We start from the raw sequence: 22,644 nt of genomic DNA, 5'->3' as shown, positions 1-22,644 counted from the left end.
GGGGGGGGGCAAATAGCGATGGGTCGCCCGTGTGCTAGGGTATAGTTTGTGGCGGGTTGCCACATTGTAGATGCAAAGAGCATTGGTGATACCTGGACGGTGGCTGCGGCGACGTCCGATTCTCTCGTCGGCGATTCTCACTCGGGCACGTTCATATACACTCACACCAGCGTCGACGATCTTGACGTCGACACAGCCTTGCGACGTGCAGCCACAGCCCACACCCGAGTCGGGACCTGTCAAGCCCAGACGTCAAACTGCCGCCGAGCCACGCTTGGCCGTCTGCACAAGACACGTTTGTGACGAGCTGTTCCTGAGCTCGGCTACCGGGAGCAACCCTCCGGGCCAAAAGCTAGTGGCGTGCTCGCAGGGACGACCTTGCGCCGCAGACTCGACGAGGCGGGGATTAGGCATGTGGTCAGCGCGCGGGGGGCGGAGGATCCGGAGCGGTCAAGAGGATCCAAAAGCGTGCCGACTCGGCTCAGCCACGCACGGGAGTTTCGGTTGGCGCTGGTGCCGGCCGAAGCGCCAAGTGATGGCCGGGGTAGATTGCTGCAGTTATATTGCGCCGGCGCAGCCTTTGGTCTCAGTCATCAGGCGCTGTTATGTCGTCCATCGTCCCGAGATTATTCAAGACAGTCTGCTTGCCAGTCTCGGACCCGAAAAGGCAACATAATCTCCCTCGAAAACGTCGTCAGCCGTTGCACTATTTTTAAACCTTAGCAACCGAAAGCGATGTATTCGAGGCTGTGTTGTGAATTCGAGGGCCTCTTCTTTCAAGACATGCTGATTCTCCTTCCAAGATCATTCCGTCATGAATGGGCGAGCCAATTCTGCAGGCTACGAATGCCTGCCGCCGTCATGGAGGAATACCTCGTTGGTCATGTCGGCCAAGGCCTTTCTTCAGCCCGGGCCAGTAAGCATCAAAGGTTTCGGTTTTGTCAAGCTGAGAAGGGCGGGGATCTAGCAACTGGCAGAAGCATCCAATGCAGAAAACTTCATACTTTCCCTCCCTTTTCTCATCGGATCTACTAGGCATCTCAAAGGGCAGGGTGTAAACACCATCTCAAAGCTCCAGCTTCAAGCTTGGGCTTTCCATGTCGATTCTTTGGTGAGCGGGCAGCCTATTTCGCGCAGAGTTGCAGCTCCAGCACCAGCTTTCGTTTCAGCCAGTCAGCGACCTGCAATGGTCCAAATTCTTCGCGGCCGGTCACGTGCGATTCCCACACATCACCATCACCCGACAACACACAATGGCCCCACCGTGGACACCCTCGAGCCCCGTCTCCCCAGAAACGGGTGGACAACATGCACGGGTAAACAGTCCCTGCAGAGTCGGGCAAAATACGTCGGACCCCCGATCCACGATCCCAACCCACCAACCTGCCTTGGGTATAGCCGACGACACAGCCATATCGTGTAACTGTTTAATTCACCCAACACAGATCTCGAGGCACATGAGTCCGCCTCCACCTCCGCGTCCATAGCAGCAGCAACACCACCCACCCAGCTTCACAAACAAGCACACCCGCCGCGGCAACACGCTGCGCCGAAGCCCACCTTTGGATGCTGAGCGCCTCACGATACCCGTCCCGCCATGGATCCGACATCGCCGAACTGTCGACACTCGACGCCACCAGCCGCCACCGCCGCCGCCGCCACAACCTCCCCGCTGCAGGCCGCGTCGGCTGACCGCGTCAACCAACAACGTGAACCGTCGTCCTTCATGTCCTCGTTTCAGCGGAGCGGCACCGTCGTCCCCGCCACCGGCCACTCGCGTGACAGCTCCGTCCACGACAAGATCAGCCAGTTCAACACCCTCGCCGTCCAGTCCAAGCAGCTTGAGCGCAAGACTACTGATGCTGCTCTCAAGCGTGCTATGCTCGGCCGCGAGGAGGCCGAGGTCGAGATGCGCCGGTACCGCGACGAGGCCCGGGCCTTGCGCCGGCAGGTTGAAGAAGGCAAGGAGAGAGAACGCAAGGTTGGCGAGAGGCTGGAGACTGTGATGGTGCGCTTCATTTTTTCTTCTACCCCGCCTACAGGTCATGTTTGGTGAAGCTGACAACGGTCCTACTTTTCCGTGGGAACACAGGAGAACTACGGTCGCGCAAAAGAAACGCACGCACACACGCAGGCTCTTTGGGAGAAGGAGATACGGCGCGCGCGGAAGGACACTTTCAAGTCACAGAGCGTCATTGTCAAACTGCAGGAGGAGCTCAAGGCGGCGCGGGCGGCCGCTCAAGCAGCCGAGACCGCACTAGCGGAAGAGAAGGAGCGCGCCCAGGCTAGGGAACAGGAAGCGTTCGCTGCTCGCTACGAGGTCGTCGGCGTCCAAGAGCAGTTGGAGCAGATGCAGGAGCGCCTGAAGGCAGTGGAGCAGGAACGCGACGCTTTCAAGACGCTGGCAAAGTCCGAGGAGGACCTCGCCAGGATCGCAGCCGAGGGTCGCCTGCCACTGCCCAAGCTGGAAGCTGAAGAGGAGGAGGACAGAGAGGACGACAACGGCGAGCTTGCCTTGCCAGTGAAGGAGAGTCCCAAGTCGCGCCAGGTATCGCTGTCGACTACCGACGTCAAGTTCTCGGAGTCGAGCGAGGCCGAGATCGAGGAGCTGTCTCTCAGGCTGCAATGGGAGAAGCAGCGGGCCGACCGCGCCGAGGACCACGTCGAGTACCTGCAGGCCGAGTGCCTCATGCGCGCCTGCCCCTGCATGAAGTCTCGTCCTCGCACCAGCATCTTCAGCCAGTCTCACCGGAGGCAGCCATCGATGGAGATCGTTGATCCCAGCGACCACGCCATCATCGGAGGCAAGAGGTCTATATCGCCACAGAGGTCGACCTTCTCTCCGAAGAGAAGCCGGATCGACAACCCGAAATGCAGGTCGTCGAGGCGTAGTACCATCTTCGTTCCCGAGGAGGGCGTTTTCCGCACCGTGTCTCAGGAGGAGGCAGAGGCTATGGCTGCCCCGTCCATCCCTATTGTCGAAGAAGAAGAATCCGCCGACACCACCGTGGAGCCCGCAACCCCGATTACGCCCCTGACCCCCGTCGAGATGAAGAACAGTTCGGAAGCATTTGCGCGGACCCCGTCCCTCGACCCGCCCGCCTTCGCCGCCCTCTCTGACTCGAGGACCTCGCTTCTTTCCCTTCTAGACGCTCCGCACCAGAAGGATGAGCCCAGCACCAGGTTTGAAATCCCGACCATGTCTGGGATGGTTATCCAGCAAGAATTTGTTCAGGAGACGACGATAGTGGAGGAAGTCCGCGTTCCCGCGCCCTCTCGGTCTAGGCGCCACGAGACCCCCGATGCCGCGTTGCCTGTGCCGCAGCTTGAGCGGGCGGCGCGCGAGAAGACCCCGACCAATGGGGACTTTGAGGCAACCATAGTCGCGGATCGCGGGCGAACACGGAGTCCCGAGGCGGGAGCCCTCCCCGCGACTTCCATCCCCGACCAACAGTGCGAACCGCAGGCGCGCGCGCGCGAACCACGCCAGCCCGCCGAGGCATCGACGATGGAGGAGGAGTACCGCAGATCCCCTGAGCCGGCACCGCGCCCTCACACCTCGGCGGCGCGATACGGTGCGTTGCAGACGACAACCATGACAACCAAGGTGCCGCTGCGGGAGGAGAACACGGACCCGAGCCTGGCGAAACGACTGATGGCGCTCCAGCGCACACCGTCACACGACAGCTCAGTGCGTAGCAGCACCAGCAGCCGTGGGTGGTCAGCCACCGACGACGACGGGCCCTCGTTCGACGTCACCAACCCGGCGCTCACGCCCACCATGACGCGCGAGCAGGCCCTGGCGCAGATCAGGGAGCGCCGCGGTAGGGCGCGCAGCGCCATGGGCACCAACCGGCCTGTCACGCCCGGCGCAGGCGCCCGCCCCGTCACGCCTGGTGGTGGTGCCCGCCCTGTCACTCCCGGTGGAGGTCTCGGCGCTGGGGGGATGAAGAGGCCGATCAAGCAGCCAGCTCTGGGCGAGCGGAGGGATGTCAGCGCGCCGGTGGGGCGCACGGTCGCGCCCCTGAGCGCCGCCCGTAGGAGGGTCCGGTCGTGATGATATTCCTGCCCTTTTATTTTTTTTCTTCTTTGTTGTTATTTTATTCTTTGCCCTTAACGATCATCACGACGACCACGAACTTGGCGGCGACCTTTTTGTAGGCGGCACACGCTCGGGACAGGGCCTGGGGGATCGGTTGGATAGGATCAGGTTTCCGGTTCCCAGTGGAATCTTACTTTTTGTCTTGTATCTTTTCATACTTGTCCTTGTCTCCCAGGTTGCCCATATCTTGATGGTCATGAGACAGGTGGGAGTTGTTCAGGCCACTCGGGCGAGGGGAAGGAACCGCTATCGATGGGTTGTAATTGCACAACAAACAGCTCGCACCCTTTTTTTTTTGTGTTGTTTTGTTTGTCTTGGCTGTCTCCATACCCTGGGCGTTTTGTTCTTTCTGGGAGCAAGAAAACGGTTTTGGGTGAGCTTTTTGTACAGTGTTTTCTCGCCCCTCTTGGTGCCTTCGGGACCGGCCCTTTTTGTTGGTTTAAGTCACAAAAAGAAGGTACATTGCTGGACATACATACATACATACATAAAGTAATCTTTGCTATTCTCGCCACCACAAACCGCGTCCGCACGTTACTTTTGTACCCGGCTTCTAACATCGGGTAACATATAGCAGTATCCCGACGTATCGGATCGTCCTCCTGCAGTTTTCGTGTAACGATGGTCTCATTGGTTTATCGACATGCGCGGTGGGAGCAGGGAGCAATAGTCCAAGGGTTGTGGGAGAGATACCATGAAGCCTTTGGCAGGCATCGCCAAGCCGGCCTCCGTGCGACCCAGACAAAGAGCGATACACACAAGACACATGAGCGAATGGGCTTTGGTGCGCTAAGCTGATTTCTACCGCGCCAAGGCAGCCCGCATACCGTCTGGTACGAGCTGATAGGTGACTGGAAGGGGGTAGCTGAGAAAAGAACACTGGTTGGTGTCCTATCCTCGGGTGGCTTTAAGCATGCATGGCTCGAAGTGCTTCATGAGGATATTGGACAGAATGCGCACATTTCATGGTCACATTGTAATAAGTGCTGTGCTTCCAGGTCAGCGCGCGGCAAGGCTGGAGAGAATGCATTGTGCGCCTTCGCTTGTCGCATGACCGAGCTCAAGCTGTGATTCCCTTGGTGTGGAGTTACATGTAGCTACCAAGGAACCTTTGCACCCCCAGGTATCTGGAGATTTCTGTCAGCCCACTGAGCTCCCCTGCCGCAACCTGTCTTTGCAGAGTGCGGCAGTTTTGGCGTGGAATTGAATGGATGTAGGGCCAAGGGAAACGGCACAGAGAAACAAAAGCCAGCCGACGCGTCATTATCTCATTACTAAAACTATCGGGTATATCCAAGCCCACTAAACCAACTCCTACGTTCGCCTTTGCTCAGCAACCCGACCCTCATGTGCCAGCAAGGAATCCCCTCTGCGCGTTCCTCGAATGCTCCGAGCTGAAGGCGTCTAGCCTGACGGCAACAAGGACGCACTCGATCGGGCTCTTGCCTGCCCTGGAACTCTGTATGCGCAGCCTCCACTGACCCGTCCGCACGACCCACTCGTCGCCGCCCGACAGCCCTACCCACGGGCCCAAGCCGAGCCGCCGCCTCTTGCGCACGGGGCTCGCAAGCGCCGCGGGGTCGACCGCGCTGCCTCCCGCGCTGCTGGACGTGGGCGCGGCGGCGTAGTCGGCCGAGATGGTGGCGGAGGCCTGGAAGTGGCGGTCCAGGGCGTCGCAGTGCGCCGTGTACGGCCTGCCGTCGAGCGTGATGGCTGTTTCGGGCTCGATGACGACGCGCACGAGGTCGTCGCTTATCGGGGTGTTCCCCGGCGTCGGGGGTTGGCTGCTAGCGCCGCCCTTGCCTGCGAGCAGGCCGGGGGGCTGCGCAATGAGCGGCAGGTTGAGCTTGGTGGAGATGACCTCGAACAGGCGCGCGATGCGCGTCCTGACGTCGCGGAAGAACTCGGCGCGGGCTGGCATGACGAGCGTCGCCGGGTCCGTGGCAGAACCTGCGATGCCGACAGCGCCTGCTGGCAGGTGCAAGCGGGTAGTCTCTCTGCCGATCTCAAGGACGAGCTCAGCGGGGTTTTCACCGATGTAGGGGCGGGCGTAAGTGATCCAGGCGGACAATGGGTCGGCCGGGTGGGGCTCCGGGGCAATGCTGATACCGGACTTGAGAATATCCTCGACCCGGAGGACGATCTCATCGCGGCCGCGGGCCTGGTTGTGTGAGATGGCGTGGGGGATAAGTCGCTGCTCGAGGCCCTTGAAGTTGAAGTAGCGGCAGTCGCGAAGCAGCTCCTGGCGGTGGGCGTCGTCGCGAATATTCACGGGGTAGCCCCTGAGCAGGTGTAGAATCTCCTGGAAGGTGTCGGCCGACCTTTGCGGCACGGAAGGGGGCATTATTGAGGGTGGCCGGATGAGATCCTTACGGTCTAGACCTGGGAAGAGGTCCTCTGGGGACGAGAAGAAGATTGCGAAGCCTAGAGTGAAGAAGTTTGGCGAGTTGCCTGGGTCCTGGAACAGATCACGTGGGATCTGGAACTCCCGGTGGCCGATGGACATGAAGATGGACTCTTCGTACAGCTGCGATATCAACTTTGGGACTGGATGAGTGTGCGTGAAACAATGGCGGAAGGAGGGAGGACCCCAAGAGAGCGAGCTGATTAGCACTTGGACATGGCTGCATCACTGAAAACGATACGTAGGGGGTAGGTCGTACGAGAGTAGAACTGAGCATCGGCAAACAGCCGCACAAAGTGGGTGCCATCACGAGGCTGGACGTGGTAGCCCTGTAGGTGGAGGGCGATGTCTTTAAATGTGCTGGGGTCACGGTCAATGTAGAGGGTGCGGATGGCCGAGGCAGCGTCCTCGCCCTTCTCCTCGGCCGTCTTGATCTGACATTGGAAGTACTGCGAGAAGTACGACGGTGCTGAATCGGAGGTGTGTTAGCGACCGTGCTCCTTGTGTTCCCGGCGAGGGGTCGGTGTCACGGGCCTACCGTCGGAGGAGAGCGATGCGCCCGAGAGCTTGAACAGCTCGGAGCCGATCTGGATGGGAAAGACGCGCTCATGGGGCAGCACATGGGGGATCTTGGTGATGAGCTGGACCGCCTGGGACGGCTGTAGGAGCCCACTGCCTGGGGTTTGCCCTTCGCCGGGGGGGCGTTCTTGTCCCATTTGGCGTGGACACGCGTGCCGGGCTAAGGGTCGAGGCTGGCGTATCAGTCTGCGATGGTGGGATTGTCTATGTCGACTGCTCTCATTTGCCGTGCGTCGTTGAACGTGGGAGCCGTGGAGATTTGATTCAACACTAAGCCCGCCGCGTCGGGAGCGCGAGTCAGAGATTTGCGGCCCGGTTTTCTGGCATGGTTCGGACCAGCCGCCAAATCGTGGGGGCACAGACCCAGTCAAACCTCCAATTCAGCTGAACCACGCCCAGCGCACTTGGGAGCTGTCAACGCGTGCCAAGATGCGGTTAGGCTATTGAAGATGAGGCCTAGATGTCATCACCCAGATCACATCCCTCCGTCTGCGACTATATTCGGAGCTGTGGTTGTGGGCGCTGTATCCCATTCCACCGATTTTCCCTTTGCAATTATCTGATGTAATGAATTCATGATGCGTCACTGTTTCTATCCTATTACCTGGTGCCTGGAGGCCTTTCCATGCAGATCTCCTTCGTGTCAGCAGCCTTCCTGTGCAGCCCAAAAGCTAGAGGCTACTTACCGTAAAGGACCCTTGGCAGCCTCTCAAAGCTGGCCCACATGCCAAATGCTACTATCATTACCCCATTTCCTGTTCCGTCGTGGGAATCCCTGCTTTTGTGTGGTCTCGGAAGACGGTTCCGGGTTCTCTGGGTTCCGCGGGAGCAATTCATTACATGCTGATTTTTTTTTGTGCACTTTGATGACGGCGGTTGTTCGTGGTCGTGTGCACGGCCTGGCTTGACGGCAGCGTGGACTCCTAGTACGTTATGGGGTGGGGTGCAAGCCCTCTTGTTGCCTGGATTACCTCTTGAAATACCAAGTTCCTGCCCAAGTCCATTGCAGCTCAGCCACTGTGTCGGGGTCTTTCCTCAGGAGCTGCAGACACCCGTGCAACTGTGCGACGGCGGTGAAGGACGCTGTCGTATTGCTATCTGCCTCCCCAGTTTCGGGGTTGGCATATCTTTAGTGGATCATCAGGCGATGGATAAAGTGCATAGCACAGGTCAGCCGCACCCACTCAGATCCGTCAAACCGGTAGCCACGGCTACTGGCCGGCACTGGACCAACCCGAGAAAGCCGAAGCAGGCAAGGTGTCTGTATGGTGGCAGATAGAAGGGAAACAGAGCACTGCCTCCATTCCTTGATCGTTTCTGGTGGCTGGCGGTGGTTGTGGTGGTCGCAGCTTGAGAAGTCGGAACATGTCCCGTGTGTTGTGGGGAGCGACGAGCGAGCAGGTGACTGGCTGGACTGACTACTGGTCTCGATTGCTACCCCTGCCGTTTGTTCCCTGCTCCCTGCCCTGGTCTGTGGGCGGCGAAGGCCTTGAACGGCAGGCGAGCTTTTGTCCCCTTGATTACATAAGGCGGAGATCGTGTTCGGGATTGGCAGGCCGGGCAGGTAATGTCAACAAATCCTTTTTCTTAGCGCAGCCGGGTCCCATCAAGCAAATTTCCCCCCACCACCGCCCGGACACCAAACTCCTGGCTGGCTGCAGCATTTGATCCGCATCTCTTTTGCTCCCAGGACTTCCCGCATTCTCAACCTCCAAACCATCCTCGGGCTCTTCGTTCGCAGGAATCAGCCTTGCTCTCCAAGTTGCCTTGTCTTGCAAAGCATCCTCACCAACACTCCCACCCGACACCACAGAGAACCCCTCGTCCTTCAAGATGCGCGAGATTATCAGCATCAACGGTGAGCGCGTTTTCCCCTCGTGCCTCACCGCATCCGAGCTACTTGCTACAGCAGCTCGACTGCAGAGACAGCTAACTGACATCTCTCACCCTCACAGTCGGCCAGGCCGGTTGCCAGATCGCCAACTCTTGCTGGGAGGTGAGCACATGTGATCGAGGCCACACCGCCGTCACCCGCCAAGCAAGCTCGAGCTCGTCGGACGTCGAGCGAAAGTGTCGATGGCGATATGGATACGATACCGTGAAGACTGGGAACTAACGCACCCAACTTTTGCAACAGCTCTACTGCCTTGAGCACGGCATCCAGGTACGATCACCCCGGCACATGGGCAGGCGACCCGGATACGCTATAATATTTACTTGCTAACATTGTTGTTCCTTCCACCAGCCTGATGGATTCCTGACCGAGGAGCGCAAGGCCGCTGACCCCGACCATGGCTTCAGTACCTTCTTCTCTGAGACCGGTAACGATATACCATCCGACTATCCCCATGCATCTCGTCTCGGCCAGCACTGACATGCTTTGGGGTCCTCTTCTTCAGGCCAGGGCAAGTACGTTCCTCGCACGATCTACTGCGATCTCGAGCCCAACGTCGTCGACGAGGTCCGCACCGGCCCCTATCGCAGCCTTTTCCATCCCGAGCAAATGATCACGGGCAAGGAGGACGCGTCCAACAACTACGCCCGTGGCCACTACACGGTCGGAAAAGAGTTGATCGACCAGGTCCTGGATAAGATTCGCCGCGTCGCCGATAGCTGCGCTGGCCTCCAGGGTTTCTTGGTCTTCCACTCGTTTGGCGGAGGTACCGGTTCCGGATTCGGGTCGCTTCTGATGGAGCGCCTGTCGGTCGACTACGGAAAGAAGAGCAAGCTCGAGTTCTGCGTTTACCCGGCGCCCCAGACCGCCACCTCGGTTGTCGAGCCTTACAACTCGATTCTCACTACGCACACCACCCTGGAGCACGCCGACTGCTCCTTTATGGTGGACAACGAGGCCATTTACGATATCTGCCGCCGCAACCTGGGTCTCGAGCGTCCCAACTTTGAGAACCTGAACAGGCTGATTGCTCAGGGTACGTGTGCCTGTTATGTCGAAGAACCGGACATCTGCCACGGCGAACATGGTACGAAGTCATAATGCTGACCTATGACGTCTGCACCATCGATAGTCGTCTCTTCCATCACCGCGTCGCTCCGTTTCGATGGCTCCCTCAACGTCGACCTGAACGAGTTCCAGACCAACCTGGTGCCTTACCCCCGCATCCACTTCCCGCTGGTCGCCTACGCTCCGGTTATCTCGGCCTCGCGCGCCGCCCATGAGGCCAACTCAGTCCAGGAGATGACCATGTCCTGCTTCGAGCCCAACAACCAGATGGTCAAGTGCGATCCCCGCAACGGAAAGTACATGGCTACCTGTCTGCTGTACCGTGGTGACGTCGTTACCAAGGACGCGCACGCTGCTGTGGCCACGCTGAAGACCAAGCGGACGATCCAGTTCGTTGACTGGTGCCCCACTGGATTCAAGCTTGGTATCTGCTTCGAGCCCCCGCAGATGGTGCCCAACGGTGACCTGGCCAAGGTCGACCGCGCTGTGTAAGTTTGGCTTGCGCTCAAGGCCCCATAGATATTGGCTGTTGCACGGGGCAAAGTTTACTGACTCGATCAACTTTCACCACAGCTGCATGCTTTCCAACACCACGGCCATCGCCGACGCTTGGTCTGCCCTGTCGACCAAGTTCGACCTCATGTACTCCAAGCGTGCCTTCGTCCACTGGTACGTCGGTGAGGGTATGGAGGAGGGTGAGTTCTCCGAGGCTCGCGAGGACTTGGCTGCGCTTGAGCGCGATTACGAGGAGGTGGCCACGGACTCGATTGGCGAGGACGATGCCGGTGAGGCCGAGTACTAAGCAGCGCGGCACTGAGGCCGGGACCGGACCACGTTTTGTCATAGTACTTACCGGCATGGCTCGCGAGAGTTGGAGCACGGATATGATGTCACCCGATACCAGAAACCCCCATAACATACCCCAGCCCTGTCACAGCACCGAATTCTGTCGAGTCTCTGATAGCACCGAAGCCCGCATTGAGTCGGCCTGTCTGGAGGATGTCGGTGAGCCAGGAGCATCATGAGGATCGACGTGGCCGTTCTACTTCGTTTTGGTCCGGCGAGAAAAAAGTGATGATAGCCCCTTTTTAATTAAATTACAACTGTTCTGAGTTTGCAAAGCACGGTGCATCGCGGAATGCGCATCCGAGCATAAAGAAGCATTTGGGGATGGTTGTGATGATGCATACAATTGTGCTTGGTGGATACAGGCAGCTGCGGAGTCGGGCCCCAACCTGTCAGCGGCTGCCCAAGCTGCATGGCCCTATACGCGGCAATCAGTCGCGTCCCAATGATGGCGGGGGATAGGTACCCAAATCGCAAGCCGTATGCACCTAGTTGATGGGAGTGCATGGTGCCGCGCGCAGCTGCGCCGTCGGGCCAGGTGACTTTCCCCCCTCGTCGGCGTGCTTGAGAGGTGTTCTGGCGCTCTTCCTGGCTTCTCCCTGGCTCCTTCCATGCTGCTGCAGACGTTGGGTTGGGTAGGTGATGCTCCCGCGTCTGCCTGCAGTCTGTGGGGACGCACAGACGCAGGCTGCCCAACCATGATGGGCTGGGGCTTGCCGCCCAGTGCGGCCAACGCTAAATTGCACCGAGCGAGCCGGTGGGTTGGCCAGAGCCAGTCCAATTATCCACCCCAAACGGTTGTCCAGCGCGAGACTGGCGTAGTGTGAGCTCCAGTCCTGGGCCCAGGATACGACGGGTTGCATCCACAATCCACAGTCATCCACCCCCCAGCCATCCCATCCACCCATCCCACCACCACCTGCTGAAATCCGCCGACGACGACATTGACGGCCTCCGCTCGACAACCATCACACATACCCGATACCCAATGCTTGCGACGATCGCTTCGAGGAGCATTGGCCCTGTTCTGTGATCCCCCGCCTCCAGTGCTGCCTGCTGTGAGCACATTTGAGGCTTGTTTGTTTCGACGACATAATACTGTATATCCCCCCTGGAGTCGAGCGGGCTGTTGATTTGGACATTTCGTTCCTTTTTCATTTTGCGACGCATCCCGAGCGCCTTGTTCCGGGGACACCCAACCTCCAGCGATACAGGCCGAGCAAGCTCCGGGAGTCCACGCCACCTCCGCTTATCCTCGCGTCATCTCTCCTCTTTCCATCGACCCTGACGCTTGGTCGATATACGACCTCGTGGCTATCACGGCTCGCCAACCATTAGTTCAGGGCAACTACCACCACACCACCACCACCACGACAGCCGCAACCATGGCAGAGCCAGGCGCCGACGCAGGTAAGCATACATACTTCCTATTTACGCCGCCCGCCTACCAAACAAACAGCAACAAAAAACGCCTTGCGAACAGCTTCCCCGGCCCCGGGTCTCAGATAACTAACCGGCACCTTCAACAAAACCCGCAGGCGCGCCGAACCTTAACCTCACCGTAGAGGAGAAGAGAGTCTACGGCCAGCTCTTCCGGCAAGCCGACTTGGATGGGGTGGGTGTTGTCACCGGTGATGTGGCTGTCAAGTTCTTCGACAAGACGAGGCTGGACTCGAGGGTTCTAGGCGAGATTTGGCAGATCGCAGATCGCGAGAACAGGGGCTTCCTCACCCCCGCCGGCTTCGGCATTGTCCTCCGCCTCATCGGCCACGCCCAGGCCGGTCGCGAGCCCGCTGCCGAGGTTGCCCTGCAACCAGGCCCCCTTCCACGATTCGATGGAATCACCATCCAGGGCGTGGCGGCCCAACCTACCGGACCGCCCCCCGCTGCTGGGCCCATCCCGGCGCAAGGAACCGGCGGCGTGCGTATCCCGCCCTTGACTCCCGAAAAGGCGGCCCAATTCGCTGGTCTTTTCGAGCAGCAGCCGCTGGCGCCCGGAAACATGCTGCCCGGTGATCAGGCCCGCCAGATCTTTGAGCGTTCTGGCCTGCCCACCGAGGTCCTTGGCCGTATCTGGCAGCTCGCCGATACTGAGCAGCGTGGCGCGCTGGTTCAGACCGAGTTCATCATTGCCATGCACCTGCTGGCCACTACGAAGCAAGGACAGCTGCGCGCTCTTCCCACCGTTGTACCCGCCGGCCTGTACGAGGCTGCCACCAGGCGCCCTACGGGCATACCCCGCCAACAAAGCCCGAGTCCTGTCGCTCCTCCCATTCCCGCCATCCCACGGCAACTTAGCGGTCAGGCTCAGATGCGGACGGGCAGCCCCCTCGGCCGATCGCACCCGGCTCCTCCGGGTGGTGACTGGCTCGTCACGGCGGCCGACAAGGTTCGGTTCGACCAGGAGTACGCAAAACTGGACAAGGCGAATAGGGGCTTCATCACGGGCGAGGAGGCTGTACCCTTCTTCAGCCAGTCCAGGCTCCCCGAGGATACTCTCGCCCAGATCTGGGACCTGGCCGACCTGACCTCACAGGGCCGCCTGACGCGGGACGAATTCGCCATCGCCATGTATCTGATCCGGCAGCAGCGCACCAACCGCGACACCCCGCTGCCGACAACTGTCCCGCAAAACCTTATTCCCCCAAGCATGCGCGCGCAGGTCAGGCCGCCGACCGCTACTGGCTCGTCCGCTTTCGATGTGCCCCAGCAGCCGATGCCTGCCCCGCAGCCGCAGCCGCAGCCGCAGCCGAAGTCGGCCCTGGACGACCTCTTCGGCCTGGATTCACCACCAACCATGCCTGCTGCGCCCGTTCAGAAGGCTGTGACTACCGGAGGGTCCAACGATCCCTTTGGCAGCAACGCTAGTCCCGCCCCTGCCTCTCCCGCCAGACCCTCGCCCACGACTAGCTCGTTTGCTCCTTTCGTACCGTCGTCATCCTTTGGTCGTACCCTCACGGCACAGGCTACTGGAGCCTCTACCAGCTCCGCTGGTGGTATGCAACGATCGGGAACCCTGCCGCCACAGACCGCCGCCCAGGACGACCTCCTAGGTGACAGCGATGATGTCGGCAAGAGCTTGAGTAACGACACGGCGGAGCTGGCGAACCTATCGAACCAGATCACGTCTCTCAGCAAGCATGTGCAGGAAGTGCGAGGTCAGCAGGCCACGACACAGAACGAGCTCACTCAGGCCAGCGCGCAGAAGAAGAACTTTGAGCAGCGGTTGTCGCAGCTTCGTGCAGCATACGAGAAAGAGGCCAAGGATGTCAGAGCGCTGGAGGAGCAGCTCAATGCATCTCGCACAGATACAAAGAAACTGCAGACTGAGATGGCCATGCTGGAGGGCACATACCAGGATCTGCAGGCCCAGCACCGCCAGGTCGCCACGGCCCTTCAGGCTGACCAGCAGGAGAATGCTGCCTTGAAGGAGCGCATCCGCGTCGTCAACGCCGAGGTGGCGCAGCTCAAGCCCAAGATCGAGAAGCTCAGGTCCGAGGCTCGCCAGCAGAAAGGCCTCGTTGCAATCAACAAGAAGCAGCTGGCCACCAATGAGGGCGAGCGTGACAAGCTTAACAACGAGGCTGAAGAACTGGCCAAGAGCAACGAGGACTTGGCCAGGCAGGCCAGCACCGGGTCGCCGGTGCCGGCCCCGGCGCAGCTGGCAAGCCCGACCCCATCTTCGGCTAGCGTCAACAACCCGTTCTTCAGGCGTACGGGCAGCACGGATATTATGGGTGCTTTCGCGTCGCCCGCGGCCAAGCCTTTTGACAAGTCCTTTGACGACGTCTTTGGGCCCTCGCCCTCGTTTCCCGCCTCGACAGGCACCCCGCCGCCTGCCACCGCCTTCGGCCCGCAGCACACAGGAGCGTCCACGGGTAGTGCCGCGTCCTCCTTTGCCACGCCGGCGACGTCCAATACGCCGAACCTGAGCAGAACGGCAACACTGGCCCCCAACCCCATCCCGCCGCCACCGTCCCAGACGCGACAGATCAGCTCCAGCTTCCCCTTCGGCGAGGCCCCCGAGTCCATGACATCATCTCATCAGATCTCTCCGCCAGTGAGCAGGATGGGCCAGCCAGACACACCGCTTGCTGAGGCGGGAGCCAAGTCTCCGGCTGTCTCAGCGCTGGAGCCGATGGTTACGGGTCAGAGCATCACGTCGGAGTCGCAGAGGACCCTTGACAACAGGCCCACCAGCAGCGGTAGCAGCGCGCCCAAGCAAGGCGAGGCGGCAGGCGCCCCTGCACAGGGGCGCGCGCACTCGGACAGCATCAGTGACCCCTTTTCCGCCGTGGATCAGGCGAAAGCCAAGGATGACTTCGAGTCTGCGTTTGCCAGCTTCAAGAACGCCCACGGAAAGTCTGTGGGCGGGCCGTCGTCGTCTGGCTCGGCCGCTCCAGGCAACGACGCGTCCAAGGGCGCATTTGCTGACGCCTTTAACCGCGAGTTCCCGCCCATCTCGGAGCTCGAGCGCGACGACTATTCGGACTCGGACAGCGAGAAGGACGGGTTCGAGGACGACTTCGCCCCAGTATCGCCTCCTACAAACTCTGCCCAACCCGCCAAGGCCCCCGAGGCGACGGCCGTCAAGCCTCCCGCGGCCGAGGGCGCTACGAGGTATGATTTGCAGCCGACGAGTTTGTAGCGTGTGTAGAATTCTTCTTTGAATCGCGTCACGTCTTCAACACCCATTATCCCCATGGAATTTCTCCCCGCGTTTCTTTTAGGCGTAGTTCGTGATGGCTGACTGTCGGATGTGTAGTGAGGCGGCCCCGTCCCCAACGGCTGCCACCTCGTCGTCATCCATCAGCACCGCCATGCCGGCAGGCCAGTCCAACGTGAACTCCATCTGGGGTGATTCCATGGCCGCATCCTCCTCTCCCGCACCTGCGGCAGGACAGAGCGAACAGGAATCATCAGCTGTGGCCCTTCCGCCACTGCCAGCCAAGCAGGCATTTGATGATCTGGAGGATGACTTTGAGGGGCTTGAGGACGCAAAGGAGGGATCCACAGCCGATGACGACTTTGCCAACATCTCACGCTCGGCACTTGATGACTTCAACCCGGTCTTCGACTCGTCTCCGCCGCGTAGCCACGCGGCAAAGAGTGACGGTGGCTCCAACAACGCACCAGCTGGCGGCGCGCCCAACTTCGCCACCGAGAGTAGTAGCTTCGACTTCGTCAGCGGCAGCAGCGCATCTCTCGGCAGCGGCAGCGGCATTGGCGCCGCCACGTCGTCGGGCGGCGCGTCAGCCCCGCCTGCCGGCCCCCCGCCCGCTGCCGGTGGGCCGGAGAACCACGATTGGGACGCACTCTTTGCTAGCCTTGATGAGCCGCAGCCTGCCTCGGGTGCTGTTCCCACCGCGCCGGGGGCTCCCGCTGTCGCCACCAATACCGCACCCGGCCCCTCGGGATCCCCGCCTCCCCCTAGAGCGGCTGCATCCCCCTCCCCGGCGGCTCCTGTGCCATCCCGCCCTGCTGCGGCTGGCCGTCTCCTGACCGAGGAGGGCGAGCATGATGACCCTATCCTCAAGAACCTGACTGGCATGGGTTACCCTCGCGCCGACGCACTGAACGCGCTGGAGAAGTACGACTACAACCTTGAGCGGGTGAGTGACTGTCATATCTGATACCATTCTCAACCATACATCCTGGAATAAAGGGTTGCTGATCAGGTTCCTTGTAACTCATAGGCTGCTAACTTCCTCGCCAGCCAGTCGTGAATAATAAATTTCACCTGACGGCTGCTGTACCCGCACACAATCCGTTGAACGAAGATTTGATGGATGGTGTACAGCCGTGTACCTGAAGCGAAGTCTGCACCGCAAATCAGCGCAAACCAGCCACCATCTTGATTCCTCATTCTAAATTCCTCACTCCAAATTGGACATCCAATATAGGTCCATCCTCTCACTCGCACTCTTCTTATTCACTTGAAGTCCCACCATAATCCAACGATCTCTAGTTATCCGTCTCTGCTTTGTCTGCCTTTTTTTTTTTCTCTCTCCGCATAGCCCGCTGAACCCCATTCCCCCCCCCGCGTTTGGCGCGTTTAACGATGCTTCCTTTGTAAAAACCGTCTCGATAGTGTGTGCTGTGCGTGTCTTGTGTTGTGATACCTGGTGGGCCAGACAGAATTGGGCTGGATAAACACTGCTTTGCTCCTTTTTTTGTTGTCGTTTTTGTTTTCTCTGAATCTATTCCCGTCTGCGGCCTGCATCGTCTCATATGGCGCTGTCATAATGCGTTTCTTCGTAAATACATCGGTTCAAGCGTCGCCATCGCTATCATCAACCACCTTGTTTGAAACGATCCCGTGACCCCGTCATGCGCCTGCTGTGGTCGGGCTTCCGCCCTGACGCCGGTATTATGGGGCGGCACAAACGAAGCGCACTGTTCATGACAGACGGACATGTGAAACCCCTGTTGAATATGTTCTCACGCTCGTACAAGATGCAAAGCAGAGTAGACTGGAGCACAGGTATCGGGACAATGGAGTTGTATATTTTCCGGAAACAGACCAAGCCAACCAACGATAGCGATACCAGGTCCTCTGAAGCAGATGAAAGGGCACACTATAAGTCAAATGGAATTCAGCCAAGCAGCCTTGCTATCCCTACAACCCGGCAACTTCGTAGTAGTCTCTGAACCTGTCCGTCTCTTCCCACCCAACCTTCCGCACGACGCCCCAGCAAACTATGAGAAGGTTCTCGAACCGCGTGGTCCAGAAGGACAGGTAGCCCTCGGGCAGCGACCCAACGACCTTCTTGAGCGAGTCGGGCATGTCCTCGTAGTGGTTCCTCTTGTTCCGCAGAGCGCGCAGCAGGTCCAGCATACGCGAACCCGTGTACTTGCGCTGGCGGCCGAGCGAGTCGACAAAGTCCCGCGGGAGTTGACGAAGGAAGTCGCCGCTCCGGATCACATGTGGCGCCGCATCCTCCAAAACCTGGAGGGCATACGACGGCGGGTCTCTCTGCTCCTTCTCAAAGTGGTCCGACACATCACACAGGAACGCCAGCCGCTTCTTGGCAGACCAAAAGAACGGATGCTTCATGACGTCCTTGGCCGTCGGGCGGTCCGAAGGCTCAAAGCTGAGCATACGCTCGACCACATCACGCGCCTCTTGAGCGTAGTCGCCAAGGACATCGAGTTTGCCGAGGTCGAAGGAGCCTTTGCGAATGTTGACCTCGCGCATGTACCGGTCGCCCTTGTCGTATGGGTGGGATCCCTTGGTGAGGACATAGAAGAAGACAAGGCCGAGGCTGAAGATGTCAATGGCGCGCGTGGCCCGGCGATTGGGTGCCTCGGTGCCACCCAGGGCGCTTCCGGAACCGCTGTGCGTAGAGCTGGAATCGATCATGGTGGCCTGATTGGCAGTGAGGTTGTCCCGCGCATCGTCGTCGAGAAGCAGCTCGGGAGCTCTCCAGCCAGTGGTGCCGGCGGCGTGAGCTGTCGTAGCCCCGAAAGAGCTCTGGCCTCCCTCGAGCTTCTTGCAGAGGCCAAAGTCCGATACAAGCAAGCGTGGTTTACCGTCCTTGCTCATGTTGACCAGGATGTTCTGCGGCTTGAGGTCGCGGTGGACAATGCGGAGAGAGTGCAGATGGCTCAAGCCGTTGGTAATCTGATACAGCACGTTGGGGAGATCTCGCTCTCCCGCCTGAGCCAGGTCGCGGAAGTACATGGGCTTCTCAATGACGTCAGCCAGTGATGCCTGGCACAGCTCGAGGGCGATGTAGAGGAAAGCAGCACGCTGCTGTTGGGCGTAGTATCTGATGACTATAGCACGAGCCGGGTTGTCAGTTCCATCATATCTCGACGCAAATTAGTGTAGTGTGTGCAAGGGTCGGAAAAGCACGAACCGTTTGGATGGTCATCGCTTTCTCTGAGCAGACGAGTCTCTTGAGAAGCAATGTCGTAGAACTGGATGAGCATCCGCTTGACGGCTACGTCACGCCCGTCCCACCGACCCGCAAACACGACGGTCCCGTTGCTGCCTGTGCCCAGCTGCTGGTCTTCGTTGACCTCGAGGCTGCCCATCCTGTAGATGGGACCGGTCAGGTCCTGGACGTCATTGATAACGGTGTGGATGTCGGGCTCCAGTCGTAGCTGCTGCTCTCCGAGCTTCTTTGCCTGGTCGACAATCTCGTTGACCGAGACAATGGCCGGCTCGTCATCTCTCGAGACAGACCCTTCACGCTTCTTTTTGCGATGTTTTGCACCAGCGCGTCGACCTCTATGGGCTTTCTTCTTCTTCTCGGGCTCTGGACTGACCTCATTCGAAGTTTCTGAAGCCGACTGGGCACTAGACTCGATGGGGGTGGCAACTCGCACGCTGGGGCCATCGGCACTACCGGAATCGCCGGTGCCCTCAGAGGTTTCCAGAGGCTTGGCCGGCTGGTCTATCCCTGTTTTGGGCTGGGAAGATGCTCCATCGCCATCGGCAACTGCCAAAATGGGAGAAGACTGAATCGCATCGGTTGACTTGATGGGGTCAGCGTCGGTGTTGACGGGTGATACGATTGGTTTAACGGTCAAATCTTCCGCGTGGTCTGCCTTGTCTCCTGCCTCAGAGGAGGCGTCTTCGGCACGGTCTACCCATTTGGCCTTGCGGTCGTTGTAGTATCTCCTCAGGTCGTGATGCTTGTAGAAGATGCCGCTAATGAGCATGATGATGAAGATGGGGTTGCTCAAAAAGTCCCAAGTGAGTCCCGCCACAGTTTGGGGCAGGCCCTTGACCTTTGCGATCATGAGGGTCTCCTCGAGCGGCACGCCAGGAACGTGAGGCGCCGTCGAGCTGTTCTCTGGCTCTTCCATGGCGCCGTGAGGGATACTGCCATCTGGAAGGCTTGGCAGCGTCGGTTTTGGCAAGCCATGGCCGGGGTATGGTTGAGAGTCATGGCGGTTGAGACTGTGCTTGCCGACAAGCAACTTGGCGAGCTGGTCGCTATCGAGCTTCTCCCACAGGTCTTGGTTGATGCTGGAACGGTGCTTGTTCGCCACAGCCTCATCGGCAACGTCCAGCAAGGGATACGAGACGCCGCCAAGAGCGTACCAGCCGCCACCCAGGGTGCGATTGAGAAATACCATGTTTGTCCTGCTGTGGGCCTCGGCGTCGTTGATGGAGGGAATCGGGGGCTGCGGGATGACCTTAAGATCCGGGCTGCTCCCGGGGGGCGCTCCAGCAGGGCGAAGTACGTCGAAGACGCGAGCGACTGACGAGCGGAAGGTATGCTTGAATTTGTGCTGATGGCCCAAGGCTCGCTCACGGTCGAATCCCCAGACAGCTCCCTTGGCGCCTGTCACGATATACTGGTTATCCAGGGTGACACGGTATTGGGATATGAGGTCGTGGTCGTAGTTGTTGGGTGTCCACTCCCAGAACTTGATGGTGGCAATGGGCCGCCCGGCAGCATTGCTGATGCCGATGGTGTAGTCGGCACGGCCAATGGCGATGGTGCCGCTGTTACCACACTCTTCGCCGCCGTCGACATCGACCATGAAGTTGTTTGGTCGCATGCAGCTGTCGACCGAGACGACTTGGTTCTCGGTTGAGCCGAAATACTGAATAGATCTGCCCGTGGTCACGTCGATCTTGAACATGGAAGACTCCTTCTTGCCGGCGTAGAAGACGGCCGGCTGCTCGGTGCCGTGGGGCGACTTCTCTACGAGCTCCTTGATGGTTAAGCCCGAGGCTACCAGCCCGGTATTCGGGATGTAAAAGTAGAGGCGACCGTCGAGAGTAGGCTCAACGATCCAGATGTAGTGGTCGATGGGCGAGTAGTCGTCATCGAGGACCGACACATTGGCCCGGTGATGGACGATATCGACCATGGGGCGTTCGAGTTTGTGGTGCCAAAGCTCACGGCCGGTGTGGCGGTTGCAGGCATAAAGGTCTCCGTCGACGGTCGCCATGATTACGAAATCTTCGACTTCCCAGTCGGCCAGAGACCGCGCAGTATGCGGCGAGACGAGCCCAGCTCCGATGGAGGTGGGGCCGTGTCTTCTGGTGGCTGGTGCTCGAACGGACAACAAGTCCGGAGCTAAAGTAGCGAGGGCGCTCTCGTCTTGGGGAATAATAATATCTTCATAGTATCGGTTCTTCTTGGTGGACCCACTCTCGGTGTGGCCGTTGCTGTCCTCGGGCGTCGAGGTGGTGCTCCTCCGCTTCACGACGGGGGTTTCTATAGCGCCGCGGGTGACGGTGGCGCCGGCATTCTGGCGGACCGCACGCTCGGCCTCGAGCGGAGACTCATGGCGGCGGTGGGGGTATTCATCGCTGCGGCTGGCCTTGCCGGCGAGGTGGTGGTCGGGGATTGGGGCGTGTTTGCCGACGCGGAGGTGGTCGCTCTCGACGACCTTGTTTTCGAGTTGGTGTTGCTGCTGTTGCTGCTGCTGCTGAGCTTCAACGAGGAGGAACGGGATGAGGAGGACGGCGAAGGCGAGGAATAGCTTGTTGTTGCGCTGCTGGGCGACGGGGCCGGGTGGCCGCCGCATCATCTTGGGTACAACCAGGCGGAGCCGGAATCGGGTTGAGGTTCAATAGGGCGACATCTGGGTGACGTCGGCCGACGCGGCAACATCGGCCCAGGTATGCGGCTCGATCGGTCGGATGCTCGCTTGCCGGCTTGCGGTGAGCGGCCAGTCGGTGGTGCAGACGGACAGGAGAGACTGGCGGTGGGCGGGAGCAGCAGGAACTTGCTGCCACGGGCCGAAATGACGGAAACCTGCGTCTCTCGGGCTCGGACAAAGACACGACTTTACAGTGAAGAAGGCAGCGACAAATGTCTGTAATTGGGGGACGGAAGGAGAGACAAGAAGTGGCTGGCGAGGGGAGCGGGAAGGGGAAGATGGGGGGATTACGACGGCCAGCAGCTGATGCTGATGGGAGAGAAGGGAAGGGGAGAGAGCGGGAATGATGGAGGTGCAGCAGCAGGATGGGCGGAGGGTGAGATTTGTCCGTGTGGGCGCCATCGGCTAGCTGAGCAGGGATTGGTGGACGGGCGAGACAGCACTGTGCGTGCTGGGCGCTGGTTGGACGGGGGCTGAGAGGTGGGGTGCCCAGCACGGCTGGACCTGGCCCCTTCTTTCTGGTCAGACACGAAAATCTTGTGGGCGTTTGGAATGGCATGTCACGAAAATGGACTATTGCAGATGGAATCCCGACCAGCCGTCACTGATGGTACTTTGCTGCGGCATTTTGGTGGCGAATACAGGCACGGACTACAGCAATACAAGCAGAGCGAAAAAAAAAAAAGGAAAATAGATGGACGGCGAAATTTCAGTACGGCACAGCCCAAACTCAGAGCCACCAACGGCCACACTCGGCTGCCAACAGAGCACAGCAGGTACCAGGTGTGCCAGGCTAAAAATGAGTACTAAATACCAAATGTGTGTTTCTGCCACGGCCAATTACGGCCCAGCCCTCGCCCGTCAATGTCCACGACGACCCGACTCACCAAAACTAGGCCCGGGGAACGGACGGGGATCCATCCTGGATGCACGGGCTGCTCGCTCCGTCGACTTGTGGGGCAGGCCACAGTGCCACTGTGGCAGAGACCATGGAAACGACGCCAGGCTAAACGGCTGCAAGGGGGCCATTCGGCTCTGACAGACATGTGTGCTGCTGCCGGCAGAGCGACAGACACGCTTCGTCTCGCTAGTGCCGAGCCCACAGCTGGCGTGCTGGCGTGCTGGCGTGCTGTTGTGCTGGCCCGACTGGGCCTGCATTAGCAAGTGCTTTGCCCTGTC

General features: G+C 59.6%; 6 protein-coding genes across 6 annotated transcripts; 3 read left to right on the top strand and 3 right to left on the bottom strand.

Moving 5' to 3' along the window:
* The first annotated feature begins 1,306 nt into the window (after positions 1 to 1,306).
* GGTG_11055 (hypothetical protein) lies at positions 1,307 to 4,617 on the top strand. The gene is made up of 2 exons (XM_009228935.1): positions 1,307 to 2,008; positions 2,093 to 4,617. The coding sequence occupies exons 1-2, from the start codon at positions 1,598 to 1,600 to the stop codon at positions 4,055 to 4,057; spliced, it is 2,376 nt and encodes a 791-aa protein (XP_009227199.1). The 5' UTR covers positions 1,307 to 1,597; the 3' UTR covers positions 4,058 to 4,617.
* Positions 4,618 to 5,350: 733 nt separating this feature from the next.
* Positions 5,351 to 8,202, bottom strand: GGTG_11054 (hypothetical protein). The gene is made up of 4 exons (XM_009228934.1): positions 7,772 to 8,202; positions 7,045 to 7,718; positions 6,766 to 6,975; positions 5,351 to 6,649 (listed from the first exon to the last, which is right to left on the bottom strand). The coding sequence occupies exons 2-4, from the start codon at positions 7,220 to 7,222 to the stop codon at positions 5,448 to 5,450; spliced, it is 1,590 nt and encodes a 529-aa protein (XP_009227198.1). The 5' UTR covers positions 7,223 to 7,718; positions 7,772 to 8,202; the 3' UTR covers positions 5,351 to 5,447.
* A 480-nt stretch (positions 8,203 to 8,682) lies between these two features.
* On the top strand, positions 8,683 to 11,168 carry GGTG_11053 (tubulin alpha-B chain). The gene is made up of 7 exons (XM_009228933.1): positions 8,683 to 8,943; positions 9,041 to 9,081; positions 9,223 to 9,249; positions 9,331 to 9,406; positions 9,485 to 10,015; positions 10,112 to 10,535; positions 10,621 to 11,168. Exons 1-7 carry the CDS (start codon positions 8,919 to 8,921, stop codon positions 10,847 to 10,849), a joined length of 1,353 nt encoding a protein of 450 aa, XP_009227197.1. The 5' UTR covers positions 8,683 to 8,918; the 3' UTR covers positions 10,850 to 11,168.
* A 213-nt stretch (positions 11,169 to 11,381) lies between these two features.
* GGTG_11052 (hypothetical protein) lies at positions 11,382 to 11,994 on the bottom strand (the record flags this gene model as incomplete). Its single annotated transcript, XM_009228932.1, has 2 exons — positions 11,872 to 11,994; positions 11,382 to 11,729 (listed from the first exon to the last, which is right to left on the bottom strand). The coding sequence occupies exons 1-2, from the start codon at positions 11,959 to 11,961 to the stop codon at positions 11,382 to 11,384; spliced, it is 438 nt and encodes a 145-aa protein (XP_009227196.1). The 5' UTR covers positions 11,962 to 11,994.
* Positions 11,815 to 17,206, top strand: GGTG_11051 (EF hand domain-containing protein). The gene is made up of 3 exons (XM_009228931.1): positions 11,815 to 12,303; positions 12,432 to 16,505; positions 16,590 to 17,206. The coding sequence occupies exons 1-2, from the start codon at positions 12,279 to 12,281 to the stop codon at positions 15,539 to 15,541; spliced, it is 3,135 nt and encodes a 1,044-aa protein (XP_009227195.1). The 5' UTR covers positions 11,815 to 12,278; the 3' UTR covers positions 15,542 to 16,505; positions 16,590 to 17,206.
* Positions 17,207 to 17,378: 172 nt separating this feature from the next.
* GGTG_11050 (IRE protein kinase) lies at positions 17,379 to 21,814 on the bottom strand. The gene is made up of 2 exons (XM_009228930.1): positions 18,756 to 21,814; positions 17,379 to 18,672 (listed from the first exon to the last, which is right to left on the bottom strand). Exons 1-2 carry the CDS (start codon positions 21,391 to 21,393, stop codon positions 17,513 to 17,515), a joined length of 3,798 nt encoding a protein of 1,265 aa, XP_009227194.1. The 5' UTR covers positions 21,394 to 21,814; the 3' UTR covers positions 17,379 to 17,512.
* Positions 21,815 to 22,644: the final 830 nt, after the last annotated feature.

The sequence above is a fragment of the Gaeumannomyces tritici genome (genome assembly GCF_000145635.1).
Source record: "Gaeumannomyces tritici R3-111a-1 unplaced genomic scaffold supercont2.6, whole genome shotgun sequence".
Lineage (NCBI taxonomy): Eukaryota > Fungi > Ascomycota > Sordariomycetes > Magnaporthales > Magnaporthaceae > Gaeumannomyces > Gaeumannomyces tritici.
The sequence above is the reverse complement of the archived record's forward strand: the minus strand, read 5'-3'. Positions and strand labels throughout refer to the sequence as shown.